The following is a 16,709-nucleotide window of genomic DNA, read 5'->3' as shown; positions in this document are numbered from 1 at the left end:
AAACAAAGATAGTCTGACTTCCTCTTTTCCTATCTGAATACCCTTTATTTCTTTCTCTTTCCTGACTGCCCTGGCCGGAACTTCCAATGCTATGTTGAGTAGGAGTGGTAAGAGAGGGCACCCTTGTCTTATGCCATTTTTCAAGGGGAATGCTTCCAGCTTCTGTCTATTTAGTATGATATTGGCTGTGGATTTGTCATATGTGGCTCTTATTATTTTGACATATGTTCTTTCAATACCTAGGTTATTGAGAGTTTTTAACATTAAGGGATGTTGAATTTTATCAGAGGCCTTTTCTGCATCTTGAGATAATCATGTGGTTTTTGTTTTTAGTTCTGTTTATGTGATGGATTATATTTATCGATTTGTGTATGTTGAACCAACCTTGCATACCAGGGATGAAGCCAAACTTGATCACTCATCTTTAGATTTTTATAGCTTTTAAGACTTCTCTCTTAAGATATGTTTATGTAGTTTTCTTAGCCTATAAGCTTCTCTAAGAGTCACTGGTTAAGCAGAAGATAGAATGGTATAGTTGAGAGAGCCAAGAATGTGGGGTCAGACAATCCAGGTTCCAGGCCCGATCCTGCCACTAACTAACTATGTGACCTTGGGCAGCATACTTTGACTTTCTGTGCCTTAGTTTAGTTATATAAATATGTAAAAAGGTAGGACAAATAACAATAATAATAAATATATTTTAAATTTTTGGCCTGAAAATTATATGTGCTTATGCATATAAAAAGAATTTGTTAAAGTTATCTAAATAACATATAACTAATGGCTCACTAAATATTATTGGACAATGATAATAGCCTCCAGAAATTGCTTATTTATCAATATCCTTTCTTCTTCTTCCAGGGTACTCCTACCCAAAAGACAGCAACATTTTTCAGTAGAAAGTAAGTAAAATATCTTCAAGTAAACTTCCTATAAAACTGGGAGCCCTATTTAGCCATCCTGACAGAGAAAAAAGTCTAGACAAGGAGAACCTTGTACATGCGTGTGCACACACACATACACACAAGTCAGCAAACTAACGTCTTTGACTGTATTTCTCTATTCTAATGTTATGACTTATTTATTTAAAGGTAATTAATAATCTCAACTTTCCATTATTAAAAATCAACAGCCTTGTGGTATCAAGAAATAGAAATTTGATTATGTAAAAGAGATGTGGCAAATCTCTTATTTACCGCCTTTTCCCTTTAACAATTTGGATTCGCTTCATGTATCTGGTTTCCTAGTAGCATTGGTAGAGTAGAATGAAGCCTGTCACATGCTAGTATACCACTGACAAATAAGAGATAGAAGAGAGACAAGCATTATGAGAAAGAGCATCTAACACATAACGGTTGCTTGAAATACTGGTTAAATTGAAAAGAATTTAAGATTCAAAACCTGAGTAGATATTCATCCTGAGGGAAACACTGTGATAGCAAAGTAAAATTGGTATTCATGAAGCTACTACATTTTCAAGAAAAGGTCAAATTATATTCAATATAGTCTGTTTAAGAAGGTATAAAGAAACATATATTCAAAATGGTATGAAATATGATTTAGAGAGAGTTCCATCAAAATGTTTAACGTAAAATTATTGATGCTTAAAGGTCAGTTCCAATTATCTAGAAAATTTGCTTAAGTAGAATACCCCTTCATACCAGATAAATGAAATATTACATCTTTCAATATTCCTAGATACAATATTCCTGAAACAACTAGAAGAATTTTCTCTAGAACTCCTACTTGTTCTCTTATACTCCAACACAAGGGCCCACCATGGAATTGACTGTGTGGATTTCTAGAATAAGGACTGTCTGCCTAAACAGACTTGGCATCCTGAAGGAAATCTTAGAAAAGAGATCCTGAAAATCTAGCTAATCATGTCAAACTATAAATGTCTTTTTTCTTGTTCTGCTTCTACATCTTGTGGGGCACTGGTACACTGGACACTAACTCAAGAGACAAGAAAGCCAGGCTATTCCTAGGATTTTCCCTGAGAATGCAATCCCAGAACCTTCTCATGTGTATTGGCTCAAATTTCATGGAGAGTGGTGGGAAGATTTGTCAAGGGCTTCTGATTCTAATTTTGACCAAGGTGTTGTGCTATAATGAGTGCTGGCTCCTGTCACCAAGATCAACCATAGCAGCAAACTTGAGAAAAGTGGAGGGGAAGGGGCTGTTTTTGACCTTTAAAGGTCAATAGTGAATTTGTCCAGGGGCAGAGGCACCCCCAAAACAGCTGGGTAAGGATAATACAGGAAAGAAATGGTGAAGGTTTGCTCATGCAAATCATAACGAAGCCATAAGGCCTAAATAACTCATCAGTTGAAAGGAAAAAAAAACAATCAAGACCACCATAGGGTGGTTTATAAAAAATTATTACAGAATGTTACAGATAACATGAATGAAAGAAGACAACATAATCGTGGGTAGAAACTCATATCAAAACAGTAAGAATTGCCTCCAAATGATTCATAAATTCAGCCAAATTTCAATCAAACTCTCCAAAGGGTTTTTCATGGAACTGAATAAAATAATTCTAAAATATACTCTATATGAAGAATAAAGGGTCAAGAATAACCTGGACAGTTTTAAAGAGCAGGGAGTGGGGAACACGCCCTTCCAGATATCAGGACTTACTATGACATTATAGTAATCATTATGGTGTGGTATTGGGACAGGAATAGGAAAACTGCCTAGTGGAATGGAACAAAGAGTTCAGAAATTGTGCACATAGCAAACTTTGGTATGTGACAGTGACTGCATGTCAAAGGAAAAGGAAGAATGAACTGTTCAATAAGAACAGCAGGAAAAAAAAAATGGTTATCTATATGAGATTGGATCACTAAATGCAGTATATACAAAAGGCAAGCCCAGATGTGTTAAAGATGTAAATGCTTGAAAAAAAAAAAAATCTTTGAAACTCTGTATTATTTTCTATGCTACATAATAAATTACCCCAAAAACTTAGTGACTTCAAAGAACAAACAATTATTGGCACAGTTTCTATGGGCCAGGTGGTACTAGCCAAGTGGTTCTAGCTAATATCTGTCAAGAAGTTGCAGTTAGGATGTTGACCAAAATTGCAGTCATTAGAAGGTTTGGCTGGAGCTAGAAGTTATATTTCCAAGGTAAGTAACTTGCATATCTGGCAAGCTTTTTCTGGTAGTTGACACAAAGTCTCAGTTCCTCACTGCACAGACCCTCCCATAAAGCCACTTGAGTGTCCTCACAACATGACTGCTGGCTTCCTCCACAGTCTGTGGAGGAAACTGCAATACCTTTATGATGTAATCTAGGAAGCTACACTACATACTGTGACTTCCACCATATTCCATTCTTTAGAAGTAAGTTATTAAGTCCAGTCCACACTCCAATCGAGGGGAATTCTCTTGAAAGGAGGAGTAATAAAGAATCTGTAGACATATTTTTAAATGAACATAGACTTTTAATAGAAAATATGGGTATCTTTCAGGTCTTGGGATAGGGAATTTTTGTAAAAAGGACACAGAAAGCATTGATTCTAATTAAAGAAAAGATTGACAAACTATACCCTATTAAAATTGATAATTTTTTTCTTTAACATCTTAGAGCAAGTGAAGGTTATAAAGTTAGGAGGATATATAACACTACACACAATGCAAAACGATTGATATCAACAACGTAAAACAAACTCTTACAAGTCAATAAGAAAAGCTAAAACTACCTTGTAGACAAATGGGCAAGAAGAAACACGTAAAACCAATAAACCTATCAACAGATGTTCAGCATCACTGTTCCTCATGGAAATGCATATTGAGGCCACAGTGAGAGATTATTTTACACCCATTTGATCAGCAAAAGTGTTTACATCTGATAATCAAGTGTTGGCGAGGATATGGGTCCACAAAACCTATACCTTGCTAGAGGGTTATAAACCAATGAAACTGTTTTGAAAAACAACTTGCCAAAACAAAACCAAAAATAAAACAAAAAATAAGAGAACAAAATTATTTTAGTGATAAATGCTACCAAGAAAATAAAACATGGTAAAGGATAGAGAATAACCAATAGGGCAGAACATGGGAGAGGGAAGCTGCCATTATAAAAGGTTGTCAAGAAAGGGGGTGATAATCCATGAGAGACATTAGAGTATCAATTGGGAGACAGATATGCATTCAGGTATGATTTATTTTTTGTTCCAAGTTTTCTAACCTTCTGGTTAACAGTTTCATGGCATTCTCTTTTTAGGATTTTTTGCTGTCTCTTTTTCATCACCCTATTTTTCATCAGACTGCTGAGCTACCTGTTTTTTCATGTAAGATTCATAAATCCAGATCTCCTCGTCAATGTACTGCCCAAGGTGCTGAGCAGGAGCACCTTGTGGAAGCTCAGATGCTTCTTCTTTCCATCTCTCACACTTGAGACAGAGGACATGTTACCCCACTGATTCCTCAAGAAATATCCTTGAGCAACAGAAGGGAAGTGGGATCCGAGCGTGTAGAAGGGAGGCATGAAACTTGTGGAGGAAAGAGATTTGCTTCAGTTTTTTTCTCATCGTTTGCCTACTTGACTACCTTCCATCATCTTTCCAGGATCAACCTTGCCCAGTAAAAAGCTCTGTAATAGATTTATGTGGCTCTATGGATCGGCTGAATTAGTACCTGATAGTAAACAAATCTGACCTTGGGGAATTACATAGATGCTAAGAAAAGTTAATTCATAAATTATTCTAGTGAGTCTCAAAAATCTGACACATTGGATTCCTGAAATACAGAAGATTACTTACTACTTATATTAGAACTCATAGGTTATAAGTGACCTTAGCTTGAGGTAATTTATAGCAAATCCATAAATATTTATATTTACATATTTAAACATAAAATAAAAAGCCTATGAATAAATACGCCAGGCAAGAAATCAGAAGACTCCATCAATTATCCGTCTTTCAAGGACATCAATTTAACAACTATCTACATAAAGAAAGCACCTTTATAAGAACCAAAAATCAGATGAGCACTCACAGTCTGTAGTTTTAACTTCATACTGCTGAAAGAGGCACTGAAGAGATAGGAAAAACAGTCTGGAATCGCCAACGCCACCCCTTCCCCATCCTCCCAGCAGCAGGGGTGTGGTGTGGAGAGCATTTCTGAGTGCTGGGGAGAGAAAGATTGCAGCATCTGTGAGATATTGAACTCAGAGCTTCCCTATTATAACAGAAAACAAAACCAGACCAAACTCACGTGACACCTGCCACAGAGGGATAATTTAAACCAGCCCTAGCTAGTGAAGAATTGCTGATCCCAGCTGTCGGAATTTAAGTTTCTGCAAGCCTTGCCACTGCCAAGCTAAAGTACTTTGGAGGCTTAAATAAAGTTGAAATTCCTAGGTGAGTCCTAGTGCTGCACTAGGCCCAGACACAGTGGACTTGGCAGGGAGCGGGGGTGGTCACCGAGTGGCTAAGGGAGTGCTGGAATTACCCCTCCCCTAATCCCAGGCAGCACAGCACATGACTCCAAAAGAGACCGTTTCCATCTGCTCAAGGAGGACTCAAGTTGGGAGGACTTTGTCTTGCATCTTGAATAGCAGTTCAGCCACTGCAAGATAGGGTACCAGTCAGAGTCATGAAGCCCCCTTTCCAGGCCCTAGCTCCCAGATGACATTTCTAGACACACACTGGGCCAGAAAGGACCCTGCTACTTTGAAGAGGACTCAGTCCTTGAAGGACTCATCATCTGCTAACTGAAAAGCCTTTGGGCCCTGAATAACCAACAGCAATATTTAGGTACTATATGGGGGGCTTTAGGTGAGACCCTGAGAATTTCTGGCTTCACGTGAGACTCAGCATAGTCCCAGCTATTGTGGCTATAGGTCAAGATTCCTTCTACCTGAGAAAAGCAGAGGAAAAAAGCAAAGTGGACATTGTCTTCCAGCTTGGCCACAGTGGGGTAGAGCACAGAGTGAGCCCTTGGGTCACCAGTTTCAGGACTTGGTTCTCGGAATACATTTCTGGAACTGCCCTAGGCCAGAGGGGATCTCACTGCCCTGAAGGGTGAGTCCCAGGCCAGGCAGCATTCACTACAAGCTGACTGAAGAGCCTTTCTTTAAAGAAACATTAGTGGTAGTCTGGCAGTACTCCCCCATAGGCCTATGGTGGCAGTGGCCATGGTGTGAGGCATCTCTGCTTTTGGAAAGGGGAGGGAAGAGTGGGAAGAACTGAGACTTTTGGTTTGAAACCCAGCTCATCCGCAGTACAACAGAATATCAGGTAGACTTCTAAAGTTCTTGACTCTAGACCCTGGCCCCTGACAGCATCTCTGGACATGCACAGGGCCAGGGGGAACTCACCACCATGAAGGGAAGGACACAGGCCTGGTTGCTTTGCCACCTGCTGATTGTAGAGCCCCAGGGCCTTGAGTGAACATAGGACATAGCCAGGGAGTGATTACAGCAGACTATGGGTAAGACCTAGTGCTGTGCTGGCTTCAGGTCTAACCCAGCACAATTCTAGTGGTTTTGGCCACAGAGGTACTTGTGTTACACCACCCAGAGCTCCAGGTGACTCAGAAAAGAGAGAGATGCCATTCATTTGAGGGAAAGTAGGGAAAGAGAATAAGAACCTCTGCCTGATAATCCAGAGAATTCTTCCAGATTTTTCTCAAAGTCATCAAGGTAGTACCTCTACAAGTCAGAAAGAACCACAGTATTACTGGGCTTAGGGTGGCCCCTACAGCAGGTAATGGCTTAGATCACAACATCAAAGTCCTTTTGAATATCTGGAAGGCCTTCCCAAGTAGAATGGGCACCAACAAGCCCAGACTGAGAAGACTACAATAAATGCCTAACTCTTCAATGCCCCAACACCAAACACCTACAAGCATCAACAACATTCAGGAAAACATGACCTCACCAAACTAAGTAAGGCATCAGGGACCAATCCGGGAGAAACAGAGATATGTGACCTTTCAGGCAGAAAAGTAAAATACCTGTTTTGAGGAAACTCAAATTCAAGATAACACAGAGAAGAAACTCAGAATTCTATCAGATAAATTTAACACCGAGATTAAAATAAAAGAATCAAGATCAAGCAGAAATTCTGGAGTTAAAATGCATTTAGCATACTGAAGAATACATCAGAGTCTTTTAATAGCAGAATTGATCAAGCAGAAGAAAGAATTGGTGAGGTTAAAGACAGGCTAGTGGAAAATACACAGAAGACACAAAAGAAAAAATAAAATGAAAAACAACAAAGCACACCTACAGGATCTAGAAAGTAACCTCAAAAGAAAAAATCTAAGAGTTACTGGCCTCAAAGGGGAGGTAAAGAGATAGGCATAGAAAGTTTATTCAAAGGAATAATAACAAAGAACTTCCCAAACTTAGAGAAAGACATCAATATCCAAATATAGAACACCAACAGATTTAACCCGAAGAAGACTATGTCAAGGCATTTAATAATCAAAACTCCCAAAGGTCAAGGATAAAGAAAGGATCACAAATGCAACAAGAGAAAAGAAACAAATAACGTACAATGGTGCTCTAATATGTCTGGCAGCAGACATTTCAATGAAAATCTTACAGATCAGGAGAGAGTGGCATGATATATTCAAAGTGCTAGAGGAAATAAACATTTATCCTGCTATAGTATTCTGGTGAAAATGTCCTTCGAACATGAAGGAGAAATAAAGACTTTCCCAGACAAACAAAATCTGAGGGACTTCATCAACACCAGACCTATCCTATAAGAAATGCTAATGGGAGTACATTAATCAGAAAGAAAAGGACGTTAATGAGCAATAGGAAATTATCTGAAGGTACAAAACTACTGCTAATAGCAAGTACACAGAAAAACACAATATTATAACATAGTAACTGTGGTATGTAAACTACTCTTAAGTAGGAAAACTAAACAATGAACCAATCAAAAATAACTACCACAATCCTTTTCAGACCATAGACACTATAACAAGATAAAAATAGAAACAATAAGAAGTTAAAAAGTGGGGGTACAAAGTTAAGAAATAGAGCCTTTGTTTTCTTTTTTCATGTTTGTTTATGCAAGTAATGTTCAGTTGTTACTAGCTTAAAATAATGGGTTATAAGATAGTATTTGCTAACCTCATGGTAATCTCAAAAAACATACAATGAATACACAAAAAAATGCAAAAAAAAAAAAAAAAAAAAAAACCTAAATTATATCACCAGACAGAATCACCTTTACTAGAAGGAAGACAGGAAGAAAAGGAAGAAGGAAGAGAAGACCACAAAACAACAAGACAAATAACAAAATGGCAGAAGTAAGTCTTTACTTATCAATAATAACATTGAATGTAAGTGGACTAAACTCTCCAATCAAAGGACATAGACTGACTGAATGAATTTATGAATAGGACCCAAAGATCTGTTGTCTAAAAGAAACACACTTTAGGCAAGAATAACTATTCTTATATAAGACAAAATAGATTTAACGAGTAAAAATATAAGAGATAAGGTCACTACATAATGATAAAGGAGTTAATTCAGCAAGAGGATACAACAATTTTAAATATATATGCACCCAACACTGGAGCACCCAGATATATATAGCAAATATTATTAAAGCTAAAGAGAGAGATAGACCTTAATATGATAATACCTGGAGACTTCAACACTCTACTTTCAGCTTTGGACAGATCTCCTAGACAGAAAATCAACAAACAAACATTGGATGTAATCTGCACTGTAGTCCAAATAAACCTAATGGATACTTACAGAACATTTCATCCAGCGGCTTCAGAATACACATTATTTTCCTTGGCACATGGATCACTCTCAAGAATAGACCATATTTTAGGTCACAAAACAGCATTCTCAAAAATTGAAATAATATCAACTATCTTCTCTGACCACAATGGAATAAAGCTAGAAATCAATAATGAGGAATTTGGGAAAGTATAGAAATACATGGAAATTAAACAATATGCTCCTGAATGACTAGTAGGTCAATGAAGACATTAAGAAGGAAATTAAAAAATTTCTTGAAACAAATGATAATGGAAACATAACATAACAAAACCTACAGGATACAGCAAAAGTAGTACTAAAAGATAAATTTATAGCTATAAGTGCCTATTATCAAGAAAGAAGAAAAACTTTAAATAAACAACAAAATGATGCATCTTGAAGAACTACAAAAGCAAGAGCAAAACAAACGCAAAATTAGTAGAAGAGAAACATAAAGATCAGAGCAGAAATAAATGAAATCAAAATGAAGAAAACAATACAAAAGATCAATGAAACAAAAAGTTTCTTTATTGAAAAGTTAAACAACATTAAAAAACCTGCAGCCAGACTAAGAAAAAAAGAGAGACGATCCAAATAAATGAAATCAGAGGTGAAAAAAGTAGACTTGCAACTGGTCCTGCAGAAATTCAAAGGATTTATTAGGGGCCACTATGAGCAACTATAGGCCAGTAAATTGGAAAATCTAGAAGAAATTGACAAATTCCTAGACAAAAACAACAAGATTGAACCGTAAAGAAATCCAAACCTGAAAAGACCAATAGCAAGTAATGAGATCAAAGCTGTAATAAATAGTCTCCCGGTAAAGAAAAACCCAGGACCTGATGGCTTCACTCCTGAATTCTATCAAACATTTAAAGATGAACTACAGGGGTTGCAATCCTAGTCTCTGATAAAACAAACTTTAAACCAACAAATATCAAAAGAGACAAAGAAGGGCATTACGTAATGGTAAAGGGATCGATGCAACAAGAAGAGCTAAATATCCTAAATGTATGTGCACCCAATACAGGAGAACCCAGATCCATAAAGCAAGTTCTCAGAGACCTACAAAGAGACTTAGACTCCCACACTATAATAGTGGAAGACAGCCAGGCGTGGTGACTTACGCCTGTAATCCCAGCACTCTGGGAGGCCGAGGCGGGCGGATCATCAGGAGATCAAGACCATCCTGGTTAACACGGTGAAACTCGCTCTCTACTAAAAATACAAAAAATTAGCCAGGCGTGGTGGCGGGCGCCTGTAGTCCCAGCTACTTGGGAGGCTGAGGCAGGAAAATGGCGTGAACCCGGGAGGCAGAGCTTGCAGTGAGCTGAGATCCGGCCACTGCACTCCAGCCTGGGAGACAGAGCCAGACTTCATCTCAAAAAAAAAAAAAAAGTGGAAGACTTTAACACTTAGACTCCCACACTATAATAGTGGAAGACTTTAACACCCCACTGTCAATATTAGATGGATCAACAAGGCAGAAAATTAATAAGAATATCCAGGACTTGAACTCAGCTCTGGACCAAGCAGATCTAATAGACATCTACAGAACTCTCCACCCTAAATCAACAGAATATACATTCTTCTCAGCACCACATTGCACTTATTCCAAAATTGACCACATAATTGAAAGTAAAACACTCCTCAGCAAATGCAAAAGAACAGAAATCATAACAAAGAGCCTCTGAGATCACAGTGCAATCAAATTAGAACTCAGGATTAAGAAAGTCTCAAAACCGCACAACTACATGGAAACTAAACAACCTGCTCCTGAATGACTACTGGATAAATAACAAAATAAAGGCAGAAATAAATAAGTTATTTGAAACCAATGAGAATAAAGACAAAATGTACCAGAATCTCGAGGACACATTTAAAGCAGTGCGTACAGGGAAATTTATAGGACTAAATGCCCACAAGAGAACCAGGAAAGATCTAAAATCAACACCCTAACATTACAATTAAAAGAACTAGAGAAGCAAGAGTAAACAAATTCAAAAGCAAGCAGAAAGCAAGAAATAACTCAGAACAGAACTGAAGGAGAGAGACACGAAAAACTCTTCAAAAAATCAGTGAATCCAGGAGCTGGTTTTTTTTAAAAGATCAACAAAATAGATAGACCACTAGCCAGACTAATAAAGAAGAAAACAGAGAAGAATCAAATAGATGCAATAAAAAATGATAAAGGGGATATCACCACTGATTCCACAGAAATACAAACTACGTCAAAGAATAACCTCTATGCAAATAAACTAGAAAATCTAGAAGAAATGGATAAGTTCCTGGATACATACACCCTCCCAAGACTAAACCAGGATGAAGTCGAATCCCGAATAGACCAATAACAAGTTCTGAAATTGAGACAGCAATTAATAGCCTATCAACCGAAAAAAGTCCAGGACCAGTTGAATTCCTAGCCGAATTCTACCAGAGGTACAAAGAGTAGCTGGCACCATTCCTTCTGAAACTATTCCAAACAACACAAAAAGAGGGAATCCTCCCTAACTCATTTTATGAGGCTAGCATTATCCTGATACCAAAACCTGGCAGAGACACAACAAAAAAAAGAAAATTCCAGGCCAATATTCCTAATGAACATCGATTTGAAAATCCTCAATAAAACACTGGCAAACCGAATCCAGCAGCACATCCACCACAATCAAGTTGGCTTCATCCCTGGGATGTGAGGCTGATTCAACGTATGCAAATCAATAAACATAATCCTTCATATAAACAGAACCAATGACAAAAACCACATGATTATCTCAATAGATGCACAAAAGGCCTTCAACAAAATTCAATAGCTCTTCATGCTAAAAACTCTCAATAAACTAGGTATTGATGGAACATTTCTCAAAATAATGAGTGCTATTTATGACAAACCCACAGCCAATATCATACTGAATGGGAAAAAAACTGGAGGCATTCCCTATGAATACCAGCACAAGACAAGGATGCCCTCTCTCACTCCTATTCAACATAGTATTGGAAGTTCTAGCCAGGGCAATCAGGCAAGAGAAAGAAATAAAAGGTATTCAATTCGGAAAAGAGGAAGTCAAATTGTCCCTGTTTGCAGATGACATGATTGTATATTTAGAAAACCCCATCATCTCAGCCCAAAATCTCCTTAAGCTGATAAGCAACTTCAGCAAAGTCTCAGGATACAAAATCAATGTGCAAAAATCACAAGCATTCCTATACACCAATAATAGACAAACAGAGAGCCAAATCATGAGTAAACTCCCATTCACAATTGCTACAAAGAGAATAATATACCTAGGAATACAACTTACAAGGGAAGTGAAGGACCTCTTCAAGGAGAACTACAAACCACTCCTCAAGGAAATAAGAGAGGATACAAACAAATGGAAAAACATTCCATGCTCACAGATGGGAATAATCAATATCGTGAAAATGGCCATACTGCCCAAAGTAATTTGTAGATTCAGTGCTATCCCCATCAAGCTACCATTGACTGTCTTCAAAGAATTGGAAAAAACTACTTTAAATTTCATATGGAACCAAAAAAGAGCCCATATAGCAAAGACAACCCTACTAAGCAAAAAGAACAACGCTGGAGGCATCACACTACCTGACTTCAAACTATACTACAAGGCTACAGTAACCAAAACAACATGGTACTGGTACCAAAACACATATATAGACTAATGGAACAGAACAGAGGCCTCAGAAGTAATGCCACACATATACAACCATCTGATCTTTGATAAACCTGACAAAAACTAGCAATGGAGAAAGGATTCCCTATTTAATAAATGGTGTTGGGAAAACTGGCTAGCCATATGTAGAAAGCTGAAACTGGATCCCTTCCTTACACCTTACACAAAAATTAACTCAAGATGGATTAAAGACTTAAATGTAAGACCTAAAACCATAAAAACCCTAGAATAAAACCTAGGCAATACCATTTAGGACATAGGCATGAGCATATACTTCATGACTAAGACACCAAAAGCAATGGCAACAAAAGCCAAAATAGACAAATGGGATATACTTAAACTAAAGAGCTTCTGCACATCAAAAGAAACTATCGTCAGAGTGAACAGGCAACCTACAGAAAGGGAGAAAATTTTTGCAATCTATCCATCTGACAAAGGGCTAATATCCAGAATTTACAAAGAACTTAAACAAATTTACAAGAAAAAAAAAAAAAAAACCCACCAAAAAGCAGGCAAAGGATATGGACAGACACTTTCCAAAAGAAGACATTTATGCAGCCAACAAACATGAAAAAAAGCTCATCATCACTGGTCATTAGAGAAATGCAAATCAAAACCACAATGAGATACCATCTCACACCAGTTAGAATGGCAATCACTAAAATGTCAGGAAACAACAGATGCTGGGGAGAAAATGGAGAAATAGGAATGCTTTTACACTGTTGGTGGGAGTGTAAATTAGTTCAACCATTGTGGAAGATAGTGTGGCATTTCCTCAAGGATCTAGAACTAGAAATACCATTTGACCCAGCCATCCCATTACTGGGTATATCCCCAACAGATTATAAATCATTCTACTAAAAAGACACATGCACATGTACATTTATTGTGGCACTGTCTGTTCACAATAGCAAAGACTTGGAACCAACCCAAATGCTCATCAATGATAGACTGGATAAAGAAAATGTGACATGTATACACCATGGACTACCATGCAGCCATAAAAAAGGATGAGTTCATGTACTTTGCAGTGCAACAGATGAAGCTTGAAATCATCATTCTCAGCAAACTAACACAAGAACTGAAAACCAAACACCACATGTTCTCATAAGTGGGAGTTGAACAAGAGAACACATGAACATGGAGGGGAACATCACACACAGGGGCCTGTCAGGGGATGGGAGGTTAGGGGAGGGATAGCATTAGGAGAAATACCTAATGTAGATGATGGGTTGATGGGTGCAGCAAACCAACATGGCACATGTTTATCTATGTAGCAAACCTGCACATTCTGCACATGTACCTCAGAACTTAAAGTATAATTTAAAAATAAATAAAGATGAACAATACCAATTCTATTCAAACTATTCCAAAATGCAGAAGAGGAGGGAATACTTCCAAACACATTCTATAAGGTCAATATTACCCTGACACCAAAACCAGACAAAAACACATCAAAAAAGAAAACTACAGGCCAAAATATCTGATGAATATTGGTGCAAAATCCTCCACAAAATACCAGCAAATCAAATTCAACAATACATTAAAAAGATCATATATCATGACCTGGGATGCAGGGATAGTTCAACATACACAAATCAATCAATGTGATTCATTATATGTACAGAATGAAGGACAAAAACCATATGATCATTTCAATTGATGCTGAAAAAGCAATTGATAAAATTCAACAATATTTCATGATAAAAGCCCTCAAAGAACTGGAGATAGAAAGAACATATCTCAACATAATAAAAGCCATATATGACAGACTCACAGCTAGTATCATACTGAATGAGGAAAAACTGAAGGCCTTTCCTCTAATTTCTGGAACATGTCCACTTTCATGACTGTTATTCAATATAGTACTGGAAATTCTAGCTAGAGCATTCAGAAAAGATAGAGAAATAAAGAACATCCAAATTGAAAAGAAAGAAGTCAAATTCTGCTTGTTTTCAGATGATATTATATTTGGAAAAAAATAAAGAATACACCAAAAAAGGTTATTTAGAACTGATAACAAATTCAGTAAAGTTGCAGGATACAAAATCAACATACAAAAATCAGTAACTTTTTTTTGTAAGTTATTGGGGTACAGTTGGTATTTGGTTACATTAGTAAGTTCTTTAGTGGTGATTTGTGAGATTCTGGTGCACCCATCACCCCAGCAGTATACACTGCACTATATCTGTAGTCTTTTTAAAAATATTTTTGTCCCTATATTTTTGTCCCTCACCCCCTACCACTCTTCCCCACAAGTCCCCAAAGTCCATTGTATCATTCATATGCCTTTGCGTCCTCATAGTTTAGCTCCCACATATCAGTAATAACATATGATATTTGGTTTTCCATTTCCGAGTTACTTCCCTTAGAATAATGGCTTCCAATCTCATCCAGGTCGCTGCAAATGCCATTGTTTCATTTCTTTTTATGACTGAGTAGTATTCCATCATATAAATATACCACAATTTGTTTATCCATTAGTTGATTGATGGGCATTTGGGTTGGTTCCACGATTTTGCAATTGCAAATTGTGCTGCTATAAACATGAGTGTGCAAATATCTTTTTTGTATGATGACTTCTTCTCCTCCTGGTAGATATCCAGTAGTGGGATTGCTGGATCAAATGGTAGTTCTTTTAGTTGTTTAAAGAATCTCTACACTGTTTTCCATAGTGTTTGTACTAGTTTACATTCCCACCAGCAGTGTAGAAGTGTTTCCCTCTTCACCACATCCACGTCAATATCTACTGTTTTTTTATTTATTTATTTTTATTATGGCCATTCTTGCAAGAGGAAGGTGGTATCACATTGTGGTTTTGATTTGCATTTCTTTGATCATTAGTGATATTGAGCATTTTTTCATATGTTTGTTGGTCATTTGTACATCTTTTGAGAATTGTCTATTCATGTCCTTAGCCTACTTTTTGATGGGATTGTTTGGTTTTTCTTGCTGACTTGTTTGAGTTTGTTGTAGATTCTGAATATAGATTCCGAATAGTCCCTTGTCAGATGTATAGATTGTGAAGATTTTCTGCCACTCTGTGGACTGTCTGTTTACTCTGCTGACTATTCCTTTTGCCAGACAAAAGTTCTTTAGTTTAATTAAGTCCTAGTTATTTATCTTTGTTTTTATTGCATTTGTTTTTGGGTTCTTGGTCATGAAATCCTTGCCTAAGCCAATGTCTAAAAGGATTTTTCCAACGTTATCTTCTAGAATTTTTATAGTTTCAGGTCTTAGATTTAAGTCCTTAATCCATCTTGAGTTGATTTTTGTATAAGGCAAGAGATGAGGATCCACTTTCATTCTCCTACATGTGGCTATCCAGTTGTCCCAGCACTATTTGTTGAAAAGGGTGTCCTTTCCCCACCTTATGTTTTTGTTTGCTTTATCAAAGATCAGTTGGCTATAAGTATTTGGGTTTATTTCTGAGTTCTCTATTCTGTTCCATTGGTCTATGTGCCTATTTTTATACCAGTACCATGCTGTTTTGGTGACTATGGCCTTATAGATTCGTTTGAAATCAGGTAGTGTCATGCCTCCAGATTTGTTCTTTTTGCTTAGTCTTGCTTTGGCTATGTGGGTTCTTTTTTTGTTTTACATCAATTTTAGAATTGTTTTTTCTAATTCTGTAAAGAATGATGGTGGTATTTTGATGGGGATTGCATTGAATTTGTAGATTGTTTTTGGCAGTATGTCATTTTCACAATACTGATTCTACCCATCAGTGAGCATGGGATGTGTTTCCATTTGTTTGTGTCAACTATGATTTCTTTCAGCAATGTTTTTTAGTTTTCCTTGTAGAGGTCTTTCGTCTCCTTGTTTAGGTAAATTCCTAAGTATTTTATTTTATGTTTGCAGCTACTGTAAAAGGGGTTGAATTCTTGATTTGATTCTCCCCTTGGTCACTGTTGGTATATAAAAGAGCTACTGATTTGTGTACATTAATCTTGTATCCAGAAACTTTGCTGAATTCTTCTATCAATTCTAGGAGCCTTCTGGAGTAGTCTTTAGGGTTTTCAAGGTAAACGATCATATCATCAGCAAACAGTGGCAGTTTGACTTCCTCTTTACAGATTTGGATGCCCTTTTTTTCTTTTGTCTGATTGCTCTGGCTAAGACTTACAACAGTATGTTGAACAGGAGTAGTGAGATTGGGCATCCTTGTCTTGTTCCAATTCTCAGGGGGAATGCTTTCAACTTTTCCCTATTCGGTATTATGTTGGCTGGTGATTTGTCATAGATGGCTTTTATTACATTGAAGTATCTCCCTTGTAT

At 37.1% G+C, this 16,709-nt stretch overlaps 1 protein-coding gene across 9 annotated transcripts in view; it reads left to right on the top strand.

The window, feature by feature from the left end:
* Positions 1-16,709, top strand: part of LOC105492607 (transmembrane and coiled-coil domains 5A) — an 87,384-nt gene that overhangs the window by 12,042 nt on the left and 58,633 nt on the right. For 4 of the 9 annotated variants that reach the window (XM_071067124.1, XM_071067122.1, XM_071067123.1 and 1 more), the window contains one exon: positions 862-902. In XM_071067124.1, coding sequence (XP_070923225.1) covers positions 862-902 — 41 coding nt within the window. Of the gene's footprint in view, positions 1-861; positions 903-1,698; positions 1,807-4,233; positions 4,693-16,709 lie in introns of those variants that run through there. The other 5 variants (XM_011759828.3, XM_024796118.2, XM_024796113.2 and 2 more) reach the window with 4 other exon arrangements.

This window comes from Macaca nemestrina, chromosome 7, assembly GCF_043159975.1.
Source record: "Macaca nemestrina isolate mMacNem1 chromosome 7, mMacNem.hap1, whole genome shotgun sequence".
NCBI classification, from domain to species: domain Eukaryota; kingdom Metazoa; phylum Chordata; class Mammalia; order Primates; family Cercopithecidae; genus Macaca; species Macaca nemestrina.
The sequence above is the reverse complement of the archived record's forward strand: the minus strand, read 5'-3'. Positions and strand labels throughout refer to the sequence as shown.